The 22618-nt window shown below is 48.3% G+C and overlaps 1 protein-coding gene across 1 annotated transcript in view; it reads right to left on the minus strand.

Moving 5' to 3' along the window:
- Nucleotides 1-457: 457 nt before the first annotated feature.
- Nucleotides 458-22618, minus strand: part of TMEM104 (transmembrane protein 104) — a 41129-nt gene continuing 18968 nt past the window's right edge. Inside the window, exons 9-10 of the mRNA XM_080356668.1 lie at nt 13539-13632; nt 458-1519 (exon numbers count right to left, since the gene is read on the minus strand). Coding sequence (XP_080212794.1) covers nt 759-1519; nt 13539-13632 — 855 coding nt within the window. The 3' untranslated portion in view covers nt 458-758. The remainder of the gene's footprint in view (nt 1520-13538; nt 13633-22618) is intronic.

The raw sequence follows: 22618 nt of genomic DNA on the forward strand, positions 1-22618 counted from the left end.
TTCCCTTCCAGAGGCAAAGAGCTGCATCCCTGCATCGCTCTGTCCGTCTGGGCTGCCACAGCACAGGAGAACAGGGTGAGAAGTGTGAATGTAAACTGCTGGGCTGGAGAAATCCAGCTCTAAGAAAAAGATCCCAGATCCCAGGCAATCCATGGTGCACAAACAGGTTAATGCCTCTAGAAAAATAAAATGTAACAGAGCACAGAATTATTTCCTTCTGAATTAGATCTACTGCCACCCTAACTTCTTCCCTCAGCTGGCACAGGAGGTTGGTTTGAAGAGGTCTCAGCAGAAAGAAGAGACTCAGTTCTCCCAAACTCCTGCTGGATTCTACACAGCACATCCCAGCCTTTGGGAAAAGGGACATTCAGCAGATGAGCGCAGTGAGCGGCCAAGGCTGGCTGCTCTCCTGCGTGCCGAGACCTGCAGCACACAGAGAGCCGGGCAGCGATGGAGGGAGTGATGCTCCAACAGAGCTGAAGGCAGAAATGGCTGGACACTGATGAACTGTGCAGGCTGCCACAGGCTCAGCCCTGTGGCTTCGTGTAGTGGGTCTGAGAGATAGTGACAAGGCTGAATCCACTCCATCCACACCCAAAATGGAGTGAAGAAAGTCCGTGTTCAGGTCTGACCTGTGCCACCAAGCCAATGGCCTGGAACCTTCCCTTCACTTGTCTCTCCCCCTCCACAACTGCAGAGGGGGAGCTGAAATGCTGGAGTCTCTGGAGCATGGCGAGGAACGTGCTGCCACCCCTGCATCAGAGTTTCGACTCGCTCAGGACAATGTTCGCAGTCACAAACACAAAGCAAGAAAAGCCCCATATGAGCACGAACACAATCCAGAAGGTGTGTCGGAACGGGGAGAGGTGCTTGTTGACCGTCCCGCTGCCGAAGACCAGTTGGGTGTCCTTGCGACTGCAGTATGCCAGGAACGCCGGAATGAGATACTGGATCCCGTTCCCAGCGTAAGCGCCCGTGATCCCCACCAAGGACTCCAGATCGTGGGTGCAGAAAGCCACCAGCACTGGGGGAACCAGCGTGATGGCTGGGAAGACAATCCTGTCCACCACCCACGGGTAGGTGCCCCCTTCCCTGTGGAAAAGGGTCTTCCAGTTGTTGCGCAGGGTCACTGCGATGATGGGGAAGTTGGTGCTGATGGTGAAGACAGGGAAGAGGCCCAGGAAATAACGAATGAAGGCAACGTTGATGATCTCGCAGTTGGTGAAGTTGAGCGTGTACATGTCCATGAGGGTGTCGTTGCGGAAGCAGTAAATGGCGGTGAAGGACAGGAGGCTGTAGAAGGCCAGGATCAGGATGTAATCGAGCAGCACGAGCTTGTTGACATGCTTCTTCTTGGAGATGGGTGTGATGAGGGATGGCAGGGAGTGCTGGCACATGAAGGAGTAGACGCACACCCCGAAGAGGTTGCGGATGCCCGACAGCTGGGCCATGGACGGGTGACCTTCAGCTTGGCCTCGGCTGATGCGGATGAGGGCCAGAATAATCATGAGGATGAAAGCTGGAGAGAGAGAGAAGTTTCAGGTCAAGCCCAGGTCTGTGTCCCCCTTGACCCTCCTCCCATCAGCACCAGCTCTCTCCTGCTCCACAGCAGCATCTCCTTATCACCAGAGAAAGCGGTACATCAAAGGCAAGGTGCACAGGAATTAATCATGACTTGCTTTCGGTCAGCAGATAAGGGAATGGGCTCCCTCCAGCCTCCTTCCTGCTGCTCTGGGCCCTTCATCCCTCAGTCCAGGCATACTTCTGCTACACACCTGGGCTAAATATCATTTAAAAATGGCTTAGAGATGTTTGAGCTTTGACCTCTACAGGAATAAAAGATTAAACCTGGCTGCAGACTCAACCCCGGGAATATTCCTACACATTTGCAACTGGACTAATATCTCCAAGACCTCACCGCTGTGCACAGGCAGATGCAGGGGAGCAGCAGCTACTGCCGAGCTTGCCTGTCCCTGTGATCTGTCAAGCACGATGGAGCAAGAACCAGCCAGCCATTTCCCGGGAAGGAGGAACAGGCTGTCTGCAGCTAATCCCAGGGTGGAGAAGCCAGTCTGGAAGGGACTAAGGCAGCACTGAAAGATTGCTATTAAAATTCATCACTTCTAGGCACAAAGTCGTCTCTCTACCCTTCACTTATGTCAGGGAAAAGCCTAACACCATTTTACAAAGCTTATCACGAAAAGCAATGTGCTACGGACAAAAATGAATCGAGGAGATTGAGCTAATGCCCATATTTACTCTGCTGGTGGAAATCCAAGCCAGAAGCAGTTACTGCTAGACTGTTATTCCTAGCATGGCACATAAAACCGGCAGAAAACTAATTCTGGTGTCACAGAAATCACATCAACCTGGGAAAGACGATCATCAGCTGCTGTAGTTAACAAGGAGCAGGGGAAAAAAACCTGCCTGGCAGGGCAGCAAGCAGCAAGATTTACAGTCTGGTGCTGGCAATGGATGAGCCGCTGTGGCTCGCACAGAGCTGTCTCCTGCACCGGTGTGAGGCACTGGAGCAGAGCTGTGAATTATCAGGCAATGAAAAAAAGGAACAAAATGCTGAGGCTACTACTATGGACAACTTTGAATGCCATAAATATATATATATACATAAAGAGGAATTAAAGAGAGCAGTGCGCAGTCCTGCGGCCAAGCCACCGGTGCTGTGAGCCGGGCAGCTGGTGGTGGGGTGACAAGGACAGGCTCACGGTGGGGTGGCAAGGACACTGGCTGCTCTGTGCCCAGTGCTGGCACAGGCGGCTGGAGATGGGAAACCCTGCCAGGGACTGGGAGAGACAGTCACAGACCAGTTAGGAACTGTGTCTCTGCTGTCCCCAGCGAGACCAGATTAACCTGAACTGCCCCTTTCATGCCCCCAGCACGCTCTGAAACCTCGAGTTAATGGTTGGACTCAATGATCTTGAGGGTTTCTTCCAAGCAAAATGGTTCTGTGATTCTATGAAATGCAGTTTCTCCTCTCACAGCAATCCTCCTTTTCTTCCCGTGGCAACACCAGCTCTGTGCTGAGCCCTGACCGAGCCTCATGCCGCGTTTCATCTCGTGCTACCGCAGGAAACGTCTCACTTCCCAGTGCTTCCCAGTGCTTCCCAGTGCTTCCCAGTGCCAGGGCAGGTCTAACAGCTCTCCACCAACACCACACTGGTGACAGCAGATCCGTTCCTCCACAGCATGAGGGCCAGGCCACTTTGGGCTGTGTTTACTTCCCCGAGAGCAGTCACAGAGGGCTACAGAAAGCAACAGCTCATTGCTCTGGGGGTGGGCAATTCCCCTCGCTGTCACTCACGCCAGCAAGTGAGGGGCTCTGTGAACACAGGAACGGTTGTTGTGCCCCCTCCGTTGATCCCCGGAGAGGAGACGTTTGCCAGCTGTATGTGCTGGAGCAAGATGTCCCAAGAGAGCTGTGTTCCAGGTGATGTGACATCAGCTGCACAGGCTACCAGGAAGAGAAGGTGCCCAAAGCAAAAAGCCAAACGAGGTGAGGCAGCGCTAGAAACACGCTGAGATCTATCTCTCCCCTTTCACTCGGGAGAGGTGAGCTGACTCTGAAGCCAAATCCTGAGCTGGTCCTGGGTGAGGTGTAGCTGCAGAAGTCTCACACCTCTTCCCTGGCACACGAGAGTAAATCTCCACCTGCTCTGCTCAGATTGAACTATTTCCATCCCCCGGCCCACTCTCAGCATTGGCTCAAAACTCTGCTGTCATAACCAGTGCTAACAAGTGCTCCTGTTCAGGGGAACCCCCAGGCCGGCACCCCAACCTCAGAGCATCTCTCCAGTTAGAGACACATGAGCTCTTCTCTGCCCTGGCATGTGCCTTTCTGGTGGGGAGCACTGAAGGAACAGAATTCCTGTGGATTCCCTAAATGATGGACATAGAACTCTTTGGCTTAAGTAGCTAGAACTCAAAACCTTTCTTTTTCCTTCAATAATACTTTCAGAAATTAAATGTATTAAAATGACAAGGCGTGACAATCCAACACCAAGATCTGAACTGGTTCTGCTCCCACCAAGGCAAGCTGTGCTCCTCCTGCCCCAGCCCTGGAGCTCTGCAGATGCATGATCCTTGGGAGAGGAAACTGGAAACCTCCCCAGCACAATCCCAGCCCCAGAGAAGCCAACAGCAGCCCTGCCCTGAGGATTGTGTTTTCTCTCACTCCTGGAAGCAGAGAGCTAAAACCTTTACAACCCAGACTGATGTGCCTGTCCCTGGAAGGAGGCAAGCCCCAAAATGAAACTCTGAAACCTAGTCATGCTCGGTGATAAATCGAGATGAGAAGGAGATGACAGCCTGTGACTGACAGGCAGTCAAGAGGCAGCACAGGATCCCCCGGCACACACAGAGCTCCTGCTCGCACCCTCCTCCACCTCGGGAGGCTGAAGTCACAGTCCCACCGCACTACTGCAAGTCACCTACAGCTGCCACATGAACCGTCCAACAACATTCAGTCACCACAAGGACCGCCACGAAGTCAGACACGGGTCCATATAAAAAGCCTTAATCTTTTTATCTATATGCAGGACACAGGACATAAGCAACATGCTCCTGGGATGAAACACCTTCACACACCATCACCAACAGCTCCTGGAGCCACAACGGTGCTGTGGACAGCGATGCCACCGTGGATTCTTAGTAGGTGACATGAAAACTTTATTTTAAACCTTTGTTTCATACACGTGCCTAAAAAGCAACGGAGGGTTTTGCTTGTCCTGAACTTTCAACAGTGTCAGACCCTTTCCAAACACACCACAGACACTTCGCAGCCAGCAGCGCACAGAGGACACTTCTCATCTTCTGTCCTCTGGAGGTCTGAGCACCTTTTTAATGAAGGATGTAAGAGAAGCTGTGGGGGCAAAAAAAAGGGGTATGCTGTAAAGGAAAAGCTGAGATGAACCTCATCACCGCTGCCCAATGGCCTCCCCTCTAGACCCCTCCTGTCTGTCCTGCTCGACTCAGGAGACGTCGGTTTAGAGACAGGGCAGCTCTGCCGTGGCTCTTGCAGGAGGAAGGATGAATATGGATGAGCACGCATCCAAATAAGAGCACTCTGGGAAAATATGGGAGTCTGGGGATATTAAAAAATATGTTTTTGTGAGCTTTGATAGAAGCATAACAGAGCTGCAGAGAAGATAATTTAGCCATTCTAAGTTTAAGGATTGTTTTGCAGAGTCAGAGTAAACACCTTTGTAAATGAAAAATGCTGTTTTGTACAGGAGCTTCATCTCTTTGTAGAAAAGCTACTGCAGAAAAAAAAGATGTGCAAGACTGAAATATGTCCTCCTCCCATCATGGCAGGCTCCTGGAAGAAGAAGTGATGCTCAGAATGAGTTTCTGGTTTAACCCTCCCTTGCACCCCTGGCAAGACACTCTGGTTTTAGTGTGTTCTACCTGGTGCCCCACACCTGTTTCTCTATTAACATGTGGTTAATAATGGAGACCATGAACTAAGCCATGCTGGGAGACAGGTTGTTCACCTTCAGACCATTGGTCCCAGTTAAAATAAGGATGGTTTTACTGGCTCTAGAAAGTATGGGGGCAGACAGCCACAAACCGTGGATGAGCAAAAAATTTATTGGGGAAAAAAAAAACCCAACACATCACAACACAAAGTTACGTGACAACCACCTGCATGTGAAGAGTCAGGTAAAATCAGAGGAAGAACGATCTTGCACACCTGTTCACCACAGCTCGAGTCACATCTTTTCCATCTCTGCCCTACTCTCATTCTTCTCCATCCAGGGAAGCCTGGTGAGATGACCACCATACCCACCTGCTCTCCCTCCCAGGGATCCTGGGGGACAGTGACACCCCGCTGTCCCCCAAGCAGCCCATGCCTGGCTGCCACCCCCGGGCTGCTGTCACATTTGCGGCAGGGCCATCCGTCACCGCCGGCTGACGGCGTGACAGAGCTTTCTTGTCGAAGCGGAGAATCAATATGCCAGGAAATAATGATAATGAATCACCCTTTCACAAGGCAATGCCACTTGCTTCCCGTTTCATACATTAGGTGGCATGATGGATTCCAAGAGGAGGACGTTTTCATGAGCATCCTGAGCCCACTCTCTTTGGAAGGAGGAAGATCTCTCCCCACCTTAACCTTGATCCTGATCCTCCATCACGTCGACACACAGCAGACAACTCCTGAACAGAAGAGCACATCTCTTTCAGGAGAGGGGGGATAAAAACAAGAGCATCTGCTCTGTACATCCTAAGCAAAAGAGCATCATCTCAGGACAGTCCTACCTTCTGCATCCCTACTCACCACTTGTGTTGGCTACTTCACTACTCATGTCTTTCTAGGATGCTGGTGCCCCTGCCCAGAGCCAAGTGCCTTCTGTCCATGTTTTGGGCAAGCTTAAGAGTCCACTGCAACTCTGGAACTGCCAGGCGTTACGGATGCTGCGGCATTTGAAGTATTAAAGCACGGCTGGAGTTCACCATTGCTGGCAGAACAAAGTATCTGAAATTAAGATATTGATTCTTAAATTTAAAACTCATTTACCCAGTTTCACCTGCACAAGCTATAATCTTGTCACTTGTTAAAGACCTCCAGCTCTCCGTAAATTCCAGAGCAGCAAGTGAATAAATTTCTCCAGCCTTTGGAGGAGGTTGCTATATGAAATGACTGTAAAGAGGTAACATGAAAACCAAATTTGCTCCATCGGATGTGGGAGCTGGGGTAGTTAAGGATCAGACATGGCAATGACAGAGCCTAAAACACCGTCTATAGGAAGATGAAGGATTTATGAGTGCAGAGACTGTGAGGAAGCAAGATGGATATGTTTGTAGAAGACAGCAATTCTCTGGAGAGAGATGTCAGAAGAAGGAGGGAAATTACTTCCCAGAAGAAAGGTAGGAGCTAAAGTTGTGGGACATCAGTGTGGCTCCTCTAACGGAACACAGGGACAGCGTTATGTCCCTGTCACAAAGCCTAAGGCCAGGTCTACGTGGCAGGAGACTGTTTCTCAAACAGCTGGGGAATTGTGGCCACACGTCGGACACATTAAGATCATGTAAGTGTGATACAGCTTATCAGGAAGGCGAGAAAAAGCCTCCTGGCCACCCTCTTTCCCAGATTGGGTGAGTTCCTGCTGCCCCGGGCCAGGCAGAGCCCGTTCCTTCATCACCTGGGGCAGGAGTTGCTGTGTGATAACCAAGATTTACAAGTAGCCTCCCCTGCGGTGGTAGCCTCATCTCATCCCCGTCAGCTGGGCTCCAGGCATCTGCACACCAGTAACAGTTCACAGAGAGATAAACGGCTCTGTGCTCTGGTGTTTATCACAGACGCTTTATCTCGACATATGGGAAGGAAAGAGCAGCCAGCGAGGCTTGTTTGCTTGTGGTGGAAAATTACCCGCGCAGTTTATTGTCCTCTCTCCTCCAGCCACCTTTGGCAGGAGCACCATGAAGCCTCTGCAGCCGGGGCTCAGCTCTGGGCTCTGCTGTTTACTTGGTCTATTGGCTTTGACAGTCACTTCTCTCTCCACATAAGAATTTATTCTTCTGTGAGAAGGGAATAACTCACACTTTGGTGTCACTGTGAGCCTGCGCATGCTTTGGAAAGCACTGAGTGCACAGCACCCTGTCCCATGAAATCCAGGTGCTCTACAGCCTCAGCTACACCTTCCCCATCCTGCTTTGGGCAGTTTTTATCATCTTCCTCCAACAACACACACTGAACAGACAGCAGCTTTCCACGCCACACACTCGCTCTAAAAACCTGTGTGGGCACCATCACCCAGACCATTTTGCAGGGCTGAACGTGTCCTTACATTTTCATGTCCCTTTCTCCAGCGCTCACACCCATCAGTCCGTCTCCTGCTCCCTAGATGAAGTGTTCTTTTCAGGAACGTCAGCTCCTCAGACAGAATCTCAGTGGTCTCGTCCAGCGCCGCACGTCACTCTCCATCTGCATCTGAAGCTAACAAGGCTCTTTCCCTCATGCAGGCACCGCTTCACCCCACTGCCCCCCACAAACTCTACCAAAATGAGCTCCTCAGACGACAGCTCTGAAAGCAGGCACGACAGAATCACAGCCTTTTAACTAACTCTTCATAAATATATTCACTTCTCGTAGTGAATTATTTACCCTGGGCTCTGGCAGCAGTTTTCTCTGCTCCAAAACGGATGCAAGAATATGAAGTAACTCTGGCGAAGAAGCTTGTCAGAATGAAGATGCAACAGTGTCCTGATTTACAGCCCAGTCCCTATTCCTTGTCATTCTTGTACACCGTGAAAGGAAAGGGGCAGAGATTGAACTGGTCCCTCCTTAAGCTGTTTGCAGTAAGCCCCATTTTTCATACAGAAAAGAGGCCACCTTGAGGACTGTCAACACCGGCGGACAAACCTCTCTGCGGGAGACTGGAAACACAGGATGTGCCGGTTCTGCTGAAACCAAGTTAATTTTTCTTCATAGTAGTGTGACTTTTCTTTTTAGTAACTAGCAAGGTCTTTTCTTTTGGATTCAGAGTGAGAATAATCTGATAACACTGCTTTTTCCCTGAGATAGAGTTCATGTTTTCTTTCCAGTAGCTGGACTGTGCTCTTGAGTTGATCTGAAAAGAACGCAAGAACTTTACTGATATTTTGACTGTTGCCAAAGAGACCAAGGACTTTTTCAACTTTCCAGCTACAGGTGCAAGCAGCAGCTTGTTCATTGTGAGATGGGCTGGGTATCCGTCACCAGTTGGTGAGAGCAGCTGAATTGAGTATCACTTATTTTATATATCTATATACACAATTATTACTAATAGTGAGACGGTCTGAGACCAGTTCTCTGCAGAGAAGTGCTGAGGGGTTCTGTAAAGAGCAGGATTCTTGTAGAGGGAGCAGAAGTATCAGAGAAACGAGGAGCTAAGGGAAGTCAGCCTCAGCAGTGTGCTCTGCAGAGCCCTTTCCTAGAAGTCTTCTACCATGTACCTTGGAAGGCGATGGGACAGGAGGGAAAGGGGGAGAGAAAAAAAAAGCTCAGCAAACACTTCTTGGCTATTCTTGTCATTTTTTCCCTCCTTCTTAGTGACCAGGGGAAAGAGCCAGGGGAGAGATCTCATTTCTGGGTATATAATTGTGAGATCGCAGTTTGGGCAGAGCTGGGAGTGATCCATCTCAAGGGCTACAGTAACCTGAATCGACATGGTATGATCTGCCTGTGCTACAGGGAGAGAGAACTGAGCCTGCAGCAACCAAACTGAGAAGTTTATTCCTCTATAAAATGTCTCTTTATTAAAATACAATACTTTCTAATAACTACGATACAGCATCAGGAACAGCACATAGAGCAAATGTCCCACGTGGGAGCTGTCTGGGAGCATTTGCCAGAGACTATTCAATAAGAGCAGTGATAATCATGCTACCCATGTCTTTAAAGCCAACAGTCCTCACCTATAGAGCCGGGCATCTCGGGCTGCAACAGGCTGCAGTTAATCGGGTTAGCTGCTTAATACACAATAGCCCAATGTTTGCAGCTGAGCTGCACCAAGCCCTGTCCTTTTGTTATCTTTCCTAATCCATATCCTTTCCCATGATGCTGCTAGACAGTTATTATCCAATATTATCCAGTAATAAAGAGGAAAGGCTGTGCCCAAGTGAGCTGTGTCCCCTCTGCTTTGAGAAGTGCACCAGACTTGGCCGGCTCAGTCCCTTTTGCTGTGCCGAGCCCTCCAGCAGCTCACCCCCAAAACCACCCACTTGTTCAGGATTGGAGAAAAGACAGAAAAACAAATAAACAGCTATATATTCAAGTTTCTTTAGGAAGCAATCCATCACCACCACAGATTTAAACCCTCCAGGAAAAAAAGAGCCTGAAGTCCAAACAGCAGAATTGAAAATACCAACAGCTCTAATTTCTTGATGGCTTAAGTTAGAGATGCACTGTTCCAAAAACCTTGTAAGAGACCTGGAAGCAAGCTTCAAAACCAGCAAAGGACTTGGGCTAACAACAGCCCCACACTTGCAAGGCTGACATGGAAGGCAGGAAAGAGTTTCAGTTTGGGGAAGGCAGCCTCCTCATTCTGAGGGCACAATTCACCCTCCTGAGGTCCTTACCTGGGCACCCCATCTGGGCCCTGTCTCTCCTCCCAGTATCCTCACTCAAGAGCTGGGTGAGCCAACAAGGTTTTAGCCCTAACTTAAATCAAAGCTTCACCTTAAGGACCATTACCGGGATTTAAAATAAGTGATTTTCCCTTTCCCTAGAGAAAGGGCACAGACGACAGGCACCCCGTAGCACCCATCAGGGCACCTGTGCTCTGTCTGCCAAGGCAGTTTGGACACATGAAGGAGAGGGCTGACAAAGCAGGCTGAGGAGCTCTTCCAGTTGGGAAAGGGGTGAGAGCTTGTGTGGGCAAACCCTTACACACTCACCAGAGAGCCGAGATCTCTAAGCACAGATAACCCAGCAGACTGAGCGCCGACTGCTGCACTGAATTTAACCACTGGCACTCGCCCACACGAGGCGGCAAGCAGTTCTGCACCTGAGTGTGTATGCTGTGACTCTGCAGAAGGTTTAGTGGCTCTGGAAGCCCCCTCTGTGCCACCCGCTGCACCTGGAGATGCAGATCCACCCTCTGTGCTCCTACCAGTCCTGACAGGGAGATGCCTCGCCATGCCGGCTGTGTTTCCAGATGAGCTCTCCGCGTTCCGCAGGCCCAGACAAGCAGAGCCCATCTGTCTGGGCTCTCCAGCCGTGCAGCACTTGGGCTTGCAAGCTCCTTCTTCAACTTGCTCATTTTAGAGACTTCAGAGGTGCCAGTCCTGGCACCTTTACCCTGGGAGGTAAAAAACAATCAGATGAAGGGCTGATCCCTGCTGCGTCTCCACGTTCTTCGAACTAGCCCATTTTTAATTTCTAGTTCACATCTCAGAGTTCAAAGCTGAATTTTTCAGAGACAGAATGAAATTTTTCTTGTCCATGAGGTGTGGAAAGAGACCGCCGTGGGCTTTGTTAGCTGATGTGCTTCTTGCGATGAGCACGAGGCTCTGGAAAGAGGCGAGTGACATTTGATTATCACTTAGATCAGGAGAAAGAGGGAAAGCAACTTTCAAGGCAAGGCTGACACTGTTAAAAACACCGGCAGAAATGACCTTCACACACAGCGAGCTCTCCCCGCTGCCAAGAACCATCCTCTCAGACACTGTCATCCGAATTACCAGTACACCTGGGGCAGTGCAGCTTTACATCAGCTCCGAAATCCGGGGGCTTTTCACCCGGCTGGGGAAAAGGCTGAGTCCTGGAGTAGGCACGTTGCAAAGTCTGTACTGACCTCCTCGCTCATCAAGTAGGCTCGTTTTTTTCAAATCGTGATGCAAAGGATGGGTCAGCTTCCCACCCATAGCAGGCACAGGTAAGCTGAATAAGCCACTGTCCATGTGGGAGGTTTTTACCCAGCACAAACAGGCTGGCAGCTCTGGTGTTCAGCTCTGAGTGCTCGGCAGAAGGAGAACCACCTTGACATGGCTAAAAACAACTCAAGGAAGGTGAAGAAAAGGCACAGATTATAGCAGGACAGAGAGTCCACATCTGGCCATTGGCATTCAGGCAGGACAAGTTCAGGAGACCACAAAACACTAGCCAAGACCATTCTGTAGGATCTAAGCTCTCTAAGCACCAACAAAAGATCAATCCGTGTTTAACTCGCAGCCCTGCTTTTGGAGGAGGGGACAGTGGTGATGTGAGGACATGGGAGAAGCCAGCTTGATAAATCTCAGCAGTACGGGATCCATCCTCATCCCGGAATCTGCAGCAAGAGCTTTTCTCTGCTCCCTGCATCACGTGCCTAGGTGATAAATCGTCTTTCCTAATAAATCTATCCCTCATTGTACACATACGGAATTCGTTGCTCTGAGTAGCCACTGAGGTGCTGTCAGGGTCATTAAATATCATTATCTGGGGCGGCTGTTCCCTGGCGTGCTGACGCAGGAATCAATCAGGCTAAAGCATGAATTTCCTCTACACTTCTCCAAACACTGCCTTTGTCCCTCTCCATCAAGCGATGAAAAAGAGAAACAGTTTCGCCTCTATGGCAAGGTTTAGCAATCCTCAAACTGGAGGGAACCGGCTATAGGGAAACCAACGGCAGATCAAGCAGGCGTCAGGTTGTCACACAGATAAGATGAGATCTGACTGATGTCTTTACCAGGAAAGAGGAGGCAGGGTGATTGGAAACAGGCCAGTGAGCTGAGCAGAGATTACTCTTTTAAAAAAAGAAAAAACCCACACTAAAACTTTATTTAATATCCCTTAATGAGATAGCCTCTTTCTCTGAAGAACATGGGGGCTTTCAAACCTTTTATGTGCTCAGACAACAAAAGGGAAAAACAGACACTTGGGATTTTCACACCATCCAAGGTCAGAATTCATTAACTCCAGCTGTTCAGCATCTGAGACTTGAGGGTTTAAAATCCAACCTCATTTTGCTGGGTGACAACTGCTTAACCCCATCTCAGATGTTCTCCAGAAGAGAGGATCTCTGCTCCTCCGCAGTGACTGCCAGCCACTTCCCAACAGAATCACAGGCCTCTGACCTCACACAACAGGGTCAATGCCCAACCAAAGTCAAGTCAAGTGTGTGCGTGTCGTGGGAAATAGCTTGAGAATCAGCTTTTCTTCCTGTTCCAGGTCAGTGATAGGTACAAACAGAGATAATTCTGTGCTTAAATGGTCTAGACCCATGAACCAGGAGACGGTTAACCTACAGAAATGCTGCTGGTGCTGTAACATCCTCTCTGTTAGCCATGAATATCCGTTACACTGTCCAGGTCACACAGAATGAGACAAACCTTGACATAAGGCTCTGTAACACACACAATGCTCTCAGCCCTTAGGGGCATGTACACATGCAAGTCAGATGTGAGGCAGCTAAAGCTTTGGATGAGAAAGGCACTGCAAAAAAAAAAAGTCACAATGTCTTATTTCCCTTAAGGGAATTATCTGTCCTCCCAGAGGTGCTTGGCAGTAAGATTTTGGAGAGCACTCATGAGAGCGGAGCTTCCCAACACCACCACACGTTGGTTTGGGGGTTTCCAGTGCAGCACATTCTATGCTAAAGCAAGACTTGGGGGAAAAAATATGCAAACAGATGATAAAACTAAGGGTGGAAAGTCTGACAGAGGTGCCTTTTGTTCTCAGATCAAAACAAAGATAGTCCAATGTCTGTTGAACACATGCTGAGAGAATGAGAAACTTACTGCTGAACAGCGACTGGTGGGTATCACGCTTACCCCCCACACAGGAGACTCTTCCAAATTACTTCTGCCTCGCACACAAACCAGATTAAAAATTCATCTACCAGCTCATGTCTGATCGAGGACAATTTGTTTTGTTTTAATCAGAAGTTTCAGACTAGAACTAAAATCCTTTTCCTCAAATATTTATCAGGCTTAGATAATCTTCCTCAAAGAGGCTGTTTTGACAAGCACTTGTTTCCAAACAGGAATAACTTGCCAAAAAGAAGCACTGGTAGCGTGACTCAGATTCCATCTGTGGTAAAGAGGTGGCTGAGACTCACCTATCCACCTCATGAGGGATGTCATGATTTGAAGATACTTGGTCTTCTGCACATTGAAGAAGGTGAAAGGACCCAGGAGGAGAGTGAACGCTGCCTGGAAGGACAACGAAAATACGCATTAGGTTAAAACCCAGAAATCCCGCTAGTAAGACGAATTTATCAGTAAAGCAAAGCTTGCCTTGAAAGTTCACCTCCAGACACGTCTGTTTGTCACAGAGCTTTCTCTGTTGCTTAATTTTGCATCTAGGTTGGCTGAGACACGGAGGGTCAAGCAAGCTGCTCGGTATCAGAGAACATGCCTCGGGCAGCAGGAGAGCACAGGATCCTCCTGGCTTCCAGCCGCTCGCTATCACCAGTACAGCACGCCTTTCCCGACACATTTCAGTAAAAGCTCTCAGCACAGCCTTATGGAACATTAAATATTAAATTGTGGCCTCTTTGTCCAGGTACATGCTCAGTTTAGGTCTGGATAGCAATAGCCGTGACCAGTCTGCTCGCATTAGTGTCGACAGAGCAGCTTGGGGTGTCCCAGGCTGCATGGTGATAAAGCCAAGTCTGCCCGGAACGGTTTTTCCAATGATTTCAGTTGCTTGTTTTACAGCAGGGAGCTTATAGTGTTAACTGTTGCCTTGGAAGCTGAAAACCTGTGCAACGTGAGGAAAATCAAAAAGACACTCACAAGAACAAACTTATTTCAGTGTGGAAATTAAAGACACTGTAAGTGAGAAGAGATCTTTCTTCACTGCCCTCTTAGATGTGTACTGAGACCAGGGTTTCCTAGCAAACTAAACTGGGGTATGCTGCAGTACCAATCTGTTGCATCTTTTTCAGCTGGGTTGCAAAACGTAACAAACAAAGCTGGAAATAAGGACTACACAGCTTCCCATGCCGGTTTCTTCTAGCACGCTCCTACAGCACACAGGGCAACTGTGCTGCCAGCCCGTGCCCAGAGCAGCCGTGTCCTGGGCAGCACCATCTGAGATCTACCTGGTCCAGATAGAAAAGGCCTCACTGCAGGAAGACAACAGACCTTGACTGAGGTCTGAATATGAACTGAGAGAAGCTACTTGCAACAGGGAGACAAAAATGAGTGTTCCAGGAGAGAGTCCTACCCGTCATGCACGGGGTGGCACGGGCTAGCGATGTATTAGCAGGTCCAAAAGCTGTAAGGAAGCAGAGTCTATAGAGCCACAGCACACACTGTGCAGATTTGTTGAGTAACCCAAAGGGATTTTAAAGACAAATACTCAACATTAATATTTACACATTGCTCTTTTCCTTGACTTCTTAAAGCAGTTCCGAAGAAAGGTGTCACCAGAAGGGAAGAACTGGGACTCAAAAGGGCAGGCTGCGGAGCCTCAAGGTCCCTGTCGACCCCAACAGAGTCAGTGACAGAACAGAACTCAAGCTATTTTAAGACTAGTACAACCCCAAGAAACCCTTTTTGAGACAGCTTCAGAATATCTGCAAGGCAAATTGGAAATGCCTTGCATCACAAGTATTCTCGAACGACCAAAGTAAACCCAGAAGGGGACCGGAGGAGAGAACCCTTGGTTTCACACGTCGCTCGGTCAAGACATGTTCTGACCTATGGCCATCATTTACACCAAGCCTTGTTTTTCTGCTTGGGGAAAAAAAAAAGCAAGCGTGCACAGAATTCAGATGTGTGAAGCAATTGAGGATCCTTGGAGGAAACACCGAAACCACACAGAATACAACACAGGCATAACCAGCAAAATTAAGAAGTAAAACAGCCTTAATAGTTGAGACACTTTGAGTTTTAGCACAGAAGCAAACCAGCCAGTTGCAAGTATTTTTTACTCCTCTCCCTCTTGTTCCTTTCTTCTAACCAAGAGCTTAACTCTACTCTCTGCCCTCTGCAGATCACCGCTCTGTCCTAGAATAGTGCACAAACCCCAAACGAGTAAATAAACTTTAGCCTAAAGAGAGACGTAGGTTAAGGACCCACAGCGAATCAAGTAGACACCAAGTCTCTTACAGGAAATTATTCTCAAGTTTGTGACTAATATCTTTGATCCTCCCCTCCCAACGCAAACACTGCACAACACAACCTCCCTTCAAATCGTGTTAATAGCTCATGCGTCAGAAAGAGCGGAAACAAAGGGAGACGGACGAAGGATGGTGGTAATTAAGGAACAGGTGTCTTCTGCAAATTAGAATGCACCGGAACCAATTGGCAAAACAGCACCTCAAACCGTGGCAAGGACTGACACAAGATCGCTGAGCACCAAAGCAGCTGGGTCCAAAACCTGGATTTGTCTTAAGCACTGAGGAAAGGACCATGTTAAGGTGGATATGGGGCTCTGTTGCTGAAAAGCATCGAAAGTGTCATTAGGTGCTGGGTGTCTTGGTGTCCCACATGCTCCCGAACTTCTGGAATTCTGCTGGATGTTACACTCCACTGTCTGCAGTTGTTCTCCAGCACTCAGAGCATCTTAAACAATCCATTGAGCAACTCCTTCAACTCTGCCCTCTGTGAGCCTGACTACTCATGGGGAAGAGACACAAGTCATGGTGCCTGAACAGTTGGATACCACTCCCGTCCTTTAAAATGATCAGTGTCTTCTGTTCTTAACAAGATCCTGGAGCTGGTCCAAAGGAATAAAGTGAGAGATGAATTCAAATGCAATAGAAATGTATTACCTTTTCCACTTGATGCCTATTAGCAAACCACGATGGATGTCCACAGATCAATACAAACGATGCTAAGGCCTGCAATGAGATGAGGCTGCCCTGCTATGCAGAGATTCGTGCCAACCACTTTTATGAAGGGAAGGCACATCACACACCGGACTGCTTGAGAGGGGAAAGGTAGGGCAGAAAAGGACATTAAACAGCCAGATTAACATCACTTCAAAGTGAAATTGTGTTCAGCTCTGTGGGATGGAGCACAGGCCAGGAAAGAGGGATCCGTTCCTTCCCAATAATCAAGACACAAGGGGCAAGTCCCTGGATTAGAACTAATCTCATCATCAACCCTCAGAAGAGTCCCAAGACCAGGAAGCCTGTTTAAAAACACATTCTCAAAAGGATGGGAAGAGGCCATGATGCTTAGAAGGAGGATCTCTACTTTCTCTACCTCACTGTGCCAGACACCTAAATGCTCTTCCAACCCATTAAGTTAATTAGTTTCATAACTTCTCCCTAAGGAAAAAGTAAGCCCAAATAAGCACCTCAGACATATACTCAAACTTTCCACCTGATGTTCTGCAAGCTCAAGTCTCCCCCAGAGGGATATAATTTACAAAGTGCTTCATTACACGTGCTATTCAAACAATCCAAAACCTACACTGAGAACTGCACAAGTCAGCCCTGCCAGAAATCAAATATGCAGAGCTCCGGCATATCAAAAAGCTCTCCCAGGTTTTCCAGTTCACCTCTTGAGCTAGCTGAGATGACTTCAAGGAGTTTATCATTCTCTTCCTAAGCTTCAGCAAATTAACTCAAGGCAGAACGAGCATAGTCTACTTTGATTAAAGATTTTTCTACTAATGAAGTGGCTTTCCATTAGAAACATGCAGGCGTACATGGCTGATTTATTGTTAAACTTAAGCAAGGTAAGGAAATCCTCCCTTTGGCTAAGAAGGAGCATCAGATCTATCAAATGCTGTTTATATTCATGGGATGGCAGAGAGAAACCTTTACTGTGGTTTTGCACACACTGGTTGTTAAGAGTGGTTCCCTAATTTCTCTCCAAGCTCCTCCATTAAATGAGAAAGGCCAGACAAGTCACCAGGCTTGCTGCAGAGCCCCCACACAGCAAATAAATGGAAGAAACGCAAAATTCTTTACTTTTCCTTCCTTTCTCACACTGAAAAACAGCACAAAGACCCATCACGAGAATGACCCAATAAAACCAGAATTTTTCTGGCTTTTACTGATGTTTCCAGCCAGAAAATTTGAAGCCACAGAGTGTAGAGGAAAGAACAGCAGCTTGTGACCCCAAATCCCACCCTGCCCGGCAGCCTAGCAGGGGTTACCAGCAGCACACCAGTTTGCTCTGCCCCTGGGAGGGTCTTCAAACCCATCCCTCCCACCCAGCCAAGCCACAACAGCACAAGCACCAAGGTCTGGGAGCTCCCCTTAGCCAGCTACTCAGCAAACACCACTTCCCCAGCCTCGGCACCTGTCAGCTTTTAGTATTTCAAAGTGAAAAGTAGGCTGGTCAACTCAAGTCTTCTTGCCACAGGGGAAACTAGTTGGGGCTTACCATTGCCTGCAATGTATTTCTATATATTTTTATATATTTCTAAAAGTATATTTTATTAAAGCTCTTATGTTAAAACTCGGTTACATAACCTTGTTTATTGGCTTATCTGACAAAAGAAAAAGTATGACGAAGCGTTAATAGGACATCTGGCTGGTTTTATCAGCTTAGTTTCAGCCAAGAGGACCCCCAGGAGAGCTCTCACCCGCTCAGCGGTGGCCAGCTGATGCCAAGAGTCTCTCCGACCATATAAAGATGCTTTAAGCCGGTTTGAGGACTCTATTGACTGAACAGGTTCTTTACTGACCTGAACGGTCCATATATCACTCTCAACCAGTACAGTTCAATAGCTTTCATCTGCTTCCCAGCATGTGGTGTTCACAGAAAAAGCCAATACAGCTCAGGAAGCGCAATTAGCATCCCAAACGCAGCTGATTCACGTATTAGATGCAGTAGTTACAGCATTACGGCCAGTGCCTGCATACATTTGCAAGAGGACCATCCGAAAACCAGCTTCATCCCTTACTGTCATCACAACTCGCTTGTTTTCATGCTCTGCAAATTCATCTGTAAGAATTGCATCAGTCTTCGGTGCTTGCTGAGTAGTGAATTACAAACAGTAGCTACTGTTTCTTGCTGATTCAGAGCCTGGAAACTTTCAGACAGGTTGAGCAGAAGCAGGATATTTACCTGATCAAAGTGAGGATTAACCTTGTTAAATGCAGCAAATACACCAGGAGCACAGCAAAAAGAGTTGGAGAGTTTTTGGATAAATGCATTTGTGTGGCACAGGGCTATCATACCAATGCAAAATCAATAAGTCTCAGATATGGGGCAAAGCATCCCTCAGTTTTAATATGAAGATGGTAAAGAGATGTTGTAGTGCTCTCTCCTTAACTATCTCCCTTTGGGCTTAAACCCCACCTACCCTTCCCTTTCCTTTTCTCCTCCTCCCAGCTTTACTCACCCTCATTCAGAACCAGAACTCACCCCAAAACAAATCCTTCCTCGGCAGCTCTTGCTTCCCCTGGATAGAAATGCCAACATCCCACACAAAGTTCATTTCAGGACAGTATCAACTCCACCTCTGCAATATTGATGATCATTTGATTTCACAACTGTTGAGCAACAGTACCTCTCCCCCGCAAGACAGTACAGCAAATAGCCCTGCTCTAATGGGGAATAAGCTTGACATTTTAAAAGAAAGTTACTGGTTTAACAACACGGATCGCTCTTCTTCACAGGCTTTGCAACCTTGGCTGTAAAGCTGAGAGTTGAGTGTTTTATACAGGGGTACGGAGCATTCCCACAGCAAAGCACGATACCGGCAGGACGACACAAGCTCTGCTGAAGGAGCACCTCCCAGAGGAAGCTTTGCTTGATTCAGTGCTCAGTCACAAGGAAAGTCTCCTTGAGCACGGCAGGAAAAAGCAGACATTTCATACACGCTGTCAGGAGTGGCAATTCTGACACCCGCTCTGCTTCTGCAAGACATCCCTGAGCTCAGAGCTATTTCACAACCCAGATAAGCGCTAGAAGGGACAGACAAAACAATACAACAAAACCAGACTGTGCAAGTACAGCAAACAAACAAGATGTTAAACAAGGCAGGGACTGGCTGACCTGCTCCCACCTCAGGTACTCTCCTCTAGAGTATGTTGAAACAGACATCTAGGAGATAAAACCCAAAACCAGAACTTGATTTACCAGCACTGACACAGGGCAGAGGTTTTATCCCTGGCTGGAAGCTTGAACCAGACCTATCGTCTTCAGAAGAGCAGTGCCTTACAAACTGGTGCTCCTATTCGCATCCTCAGAGAATTTTTAGGGCTGACTTAAAAGAGAAATATTAAATGCAAGCTGCTTCCCCCACTCCTGTCTGGGACTCCTGGATAAAGAAGGCAGAGCTTTATAACATTTCAGAGCTACCTGCAGCTTCATCAACACTCATCCGCAGCCTCTGGTAGCTCCTCGGCACCCACTTTGAGTCACGGCAACTGCTACATGATCCTGCAACAGGCTCCAGTTGCTCATGCCAGGGCCTCAGTGTTTTTCAGCTAAAATCCATCAAGGGGATGGGGTCTTGAGTGCAACACGGTGTCCCCTCTGCCACCTCTCCTCCCCTTCACTAGGGTGAGGAGGCCACATTTCTCTCCAGCATGAGCTCATATCTCAAGCTAGAGAGAGCCAGATGGCACATCAGTGAGGGCGGCAATCCAAGCATTCGTTGGTAAAGCTTTACCCCTTGCAGTGGACAGTACAAATATAAATATATGAAAGGAGTCTGATTGTTCAGGAAGGAGCTGTTTAGAGAGCTGGAAAAAGAAATAAATAAAGCTGAAGATCCACAGCTTCTCAAGGCTGGAGGCAGGGCTGCAGCAGGGGCCGTGCTGATAGGCAGCAAGTTATCAGCAGACAAGTGATAACAAAGCTCTTAAAGTTGGTTGAAAAGAGATAAACCAGCAACAGAACAAGAATTGCTCAAAGAAGTTGCGAGGCAAGAGGGATTTTAACCTCCAGATCCCCTGTAGAGTCAGAAAGTCACAACGGACGGAGGATGCAACCGCCAGACATTCCATAAGGAATATTTATAGATAAAGAAACAAGGGCAGTTACATCTGCTGCCACAGCAGCTCTGGTGATTAACGTGCCGCTCTCGGGACACCTGGCAGAGGGTTAGAGTCATAACTCACACGCAGCACGTCACTGGCATGACGGAGCCCTCGCCCACCTCTCTTCCAGTACCCTGAGGCAGGGAGGAGGCATCTCCCCAGAACTCGGACCTCAGCTGCTGCCAGGATGTTTTTCACCAGCAAAGCGAGTGGCGTTTCACCCACCCGCACCCACAGAGCTGCTGCCACTCACAGCTCCTGTGCCACAGTGCTCCCAGCGCTTCTTCCAAATGGAAAACCTGCAAGATATGGAAAGAAGCGCCTGTGCCCCCAAAGCTACTTTGTTTAGTGAATCTGAGTATGATCTAGGGATTTTCAAAGGTTCTAGTCCATCACTAGTTTATGGGAGCTTGCTTTTGACTGCCCACCCAGCAAACCAGTGTACTTGTCCCAGCTGATGTCCTTGCAAGCTTTGATCTTGCTGGGCACCCAGCGCACCAAGGACCAGCCACCAACTGAGCAGGCACCACATGCTGGGAGGCCAAGGCACAAGCAGCACATGGATGTCAAGGCAGTACCGTGGGTGCTGCTCTCCTCTTCCCACCCTGACTCAGGGCCACAGTTGTTTCTGGAGCCAACCCACCTCTGAGCACCAGGAACTTTCCACTTTGGAAAGAACACCTTGGAAAACCAGCTCTTCCTCCTCTTAAAGTGAAGAAATCCATGTACAAAATGTTTTCAGAAAGTCATTCGGTGCAAGGATTGCAGTCCCTGGCACGCCTGGGGTGTGCAGGATTGCAGCCAGCGGAAAGCTTGCACTCTCCGGGGTAAATACATTTCCATTATCATTTTTCACAACAAGAGAAAGATGGAGGCCAGCAATAACCCTGAGGTGACTGGCATCTAATTTTTCATCATTGGAGTATTTATGGCACAGCCATTTGCAGCATCTTGTAATCACTTTACCGCCTCCTTGACCCTTGGCTCCCCCTTATTCTGCATCTCCTAATTGCATCTGAACAAGCAGGAGGGAAGCAGCAAAGTGGATGGATGCAGGAGAGCTGAACGGTTGGCTTGAGAGATTTGGAAGGACAGCAGAGGAGTTGCAGAGCCAGGTCTGGCTGTACCTCCCCTACCAGCTTGCTCTGACCTCCCTCCTGACACTGGGTAACCTTGAGGAGTCGTCCCCCACCTCCCTAATTTATTAGCATGGTACGAGAGATTAATGAGTTCCTTCCAAGAAAGTGTGAAGGCATAATGGTTATACACAGACACTGCCCCAAATTCCTGCATATTCATAGCCTCTCCTGGCAGGATATTGGCAACTCCAACAATATTTCTATTGACTACAAAAGCCCCGGGGTGAGACAGCATAAAGCGAGGGAGAGGTGGATGCACCGAGGGCCCTGCAAACATGTCAAGCTGCAAACTGCCAGGGTGGGGAGGTACTTGGGTCCAGCAAGGATAAGTGTTCCTGGCAGCCACTAACCCCTTGTCTGCCACTACCACCAAGTCTTTATTTTTCCCCTACAAACTTCTCAGTTGAGTTTCACATGATTTTTCAGCTGCCTGGAGAATGTGATTTCAGCATCATTCCCTTCACTGTGTCAGGCAGGAGTTACCCAGAGGGAAAGGAAATGTCCCGCACTTTGTAATGACTTTGCAGCAGCACAAAAGTAAGCAAAGCCCCGTTGCTTGGGGCTAGTGGGGAATCTGCTTGTTCCCAGCCTCCTCCTGGACACCAAACTGGCGCAACAGGGAGATCAGCTCTGCCTGAGAGCATTACACCGACTCCAACTTACAAGATAAATCCCAGCTGCATTATTTGTATTTATAGCCCTGCTTACAGAAGCATGAGCCACGTGTGGGATTTGCTGATGTAGTCCAAAAAAATCCACATTTTTGGACAAGAGCATGAGTGATCTCACCCAGACATAAAGTGCAATTTAGGAAGGCGTTAAGAAGTTTCAGACTTATTTAGGAGTTTAAAGAGATACGAGTGTGTCCAGACCTCTTCCTTCCACAGCCTCAGGTAGTGTTCAGTGTGGCATAACTGCACAGTTCTGCAGCCCCGGTGCTTTCTACCTGTATATTAAGGAATTAATGATAATTTCAGGGGAGGAAAGATCAAGGCTGCTCTCTTACTCAATGAAAACGCTGATGCGAATCAGGCAGGCAGCAAGGTCAGACCTCTGTTTAAAAACAAAACTGGTGTTAAAGCACCGGACAAATTACTGGAA

This window comes from Nesoenas mayeri (genome assembly GCF_963082525.1).
Source record: "Nesoenas mayeri genome assembly, chromosome: 19".
NCBI classification, from domain to species: domain Eukaryota; kingdom Metazoa; phylum Chordata; class Aves; order Columbiformes; family Columbidae; genus Nesoenas; species Nesoenas mayeri.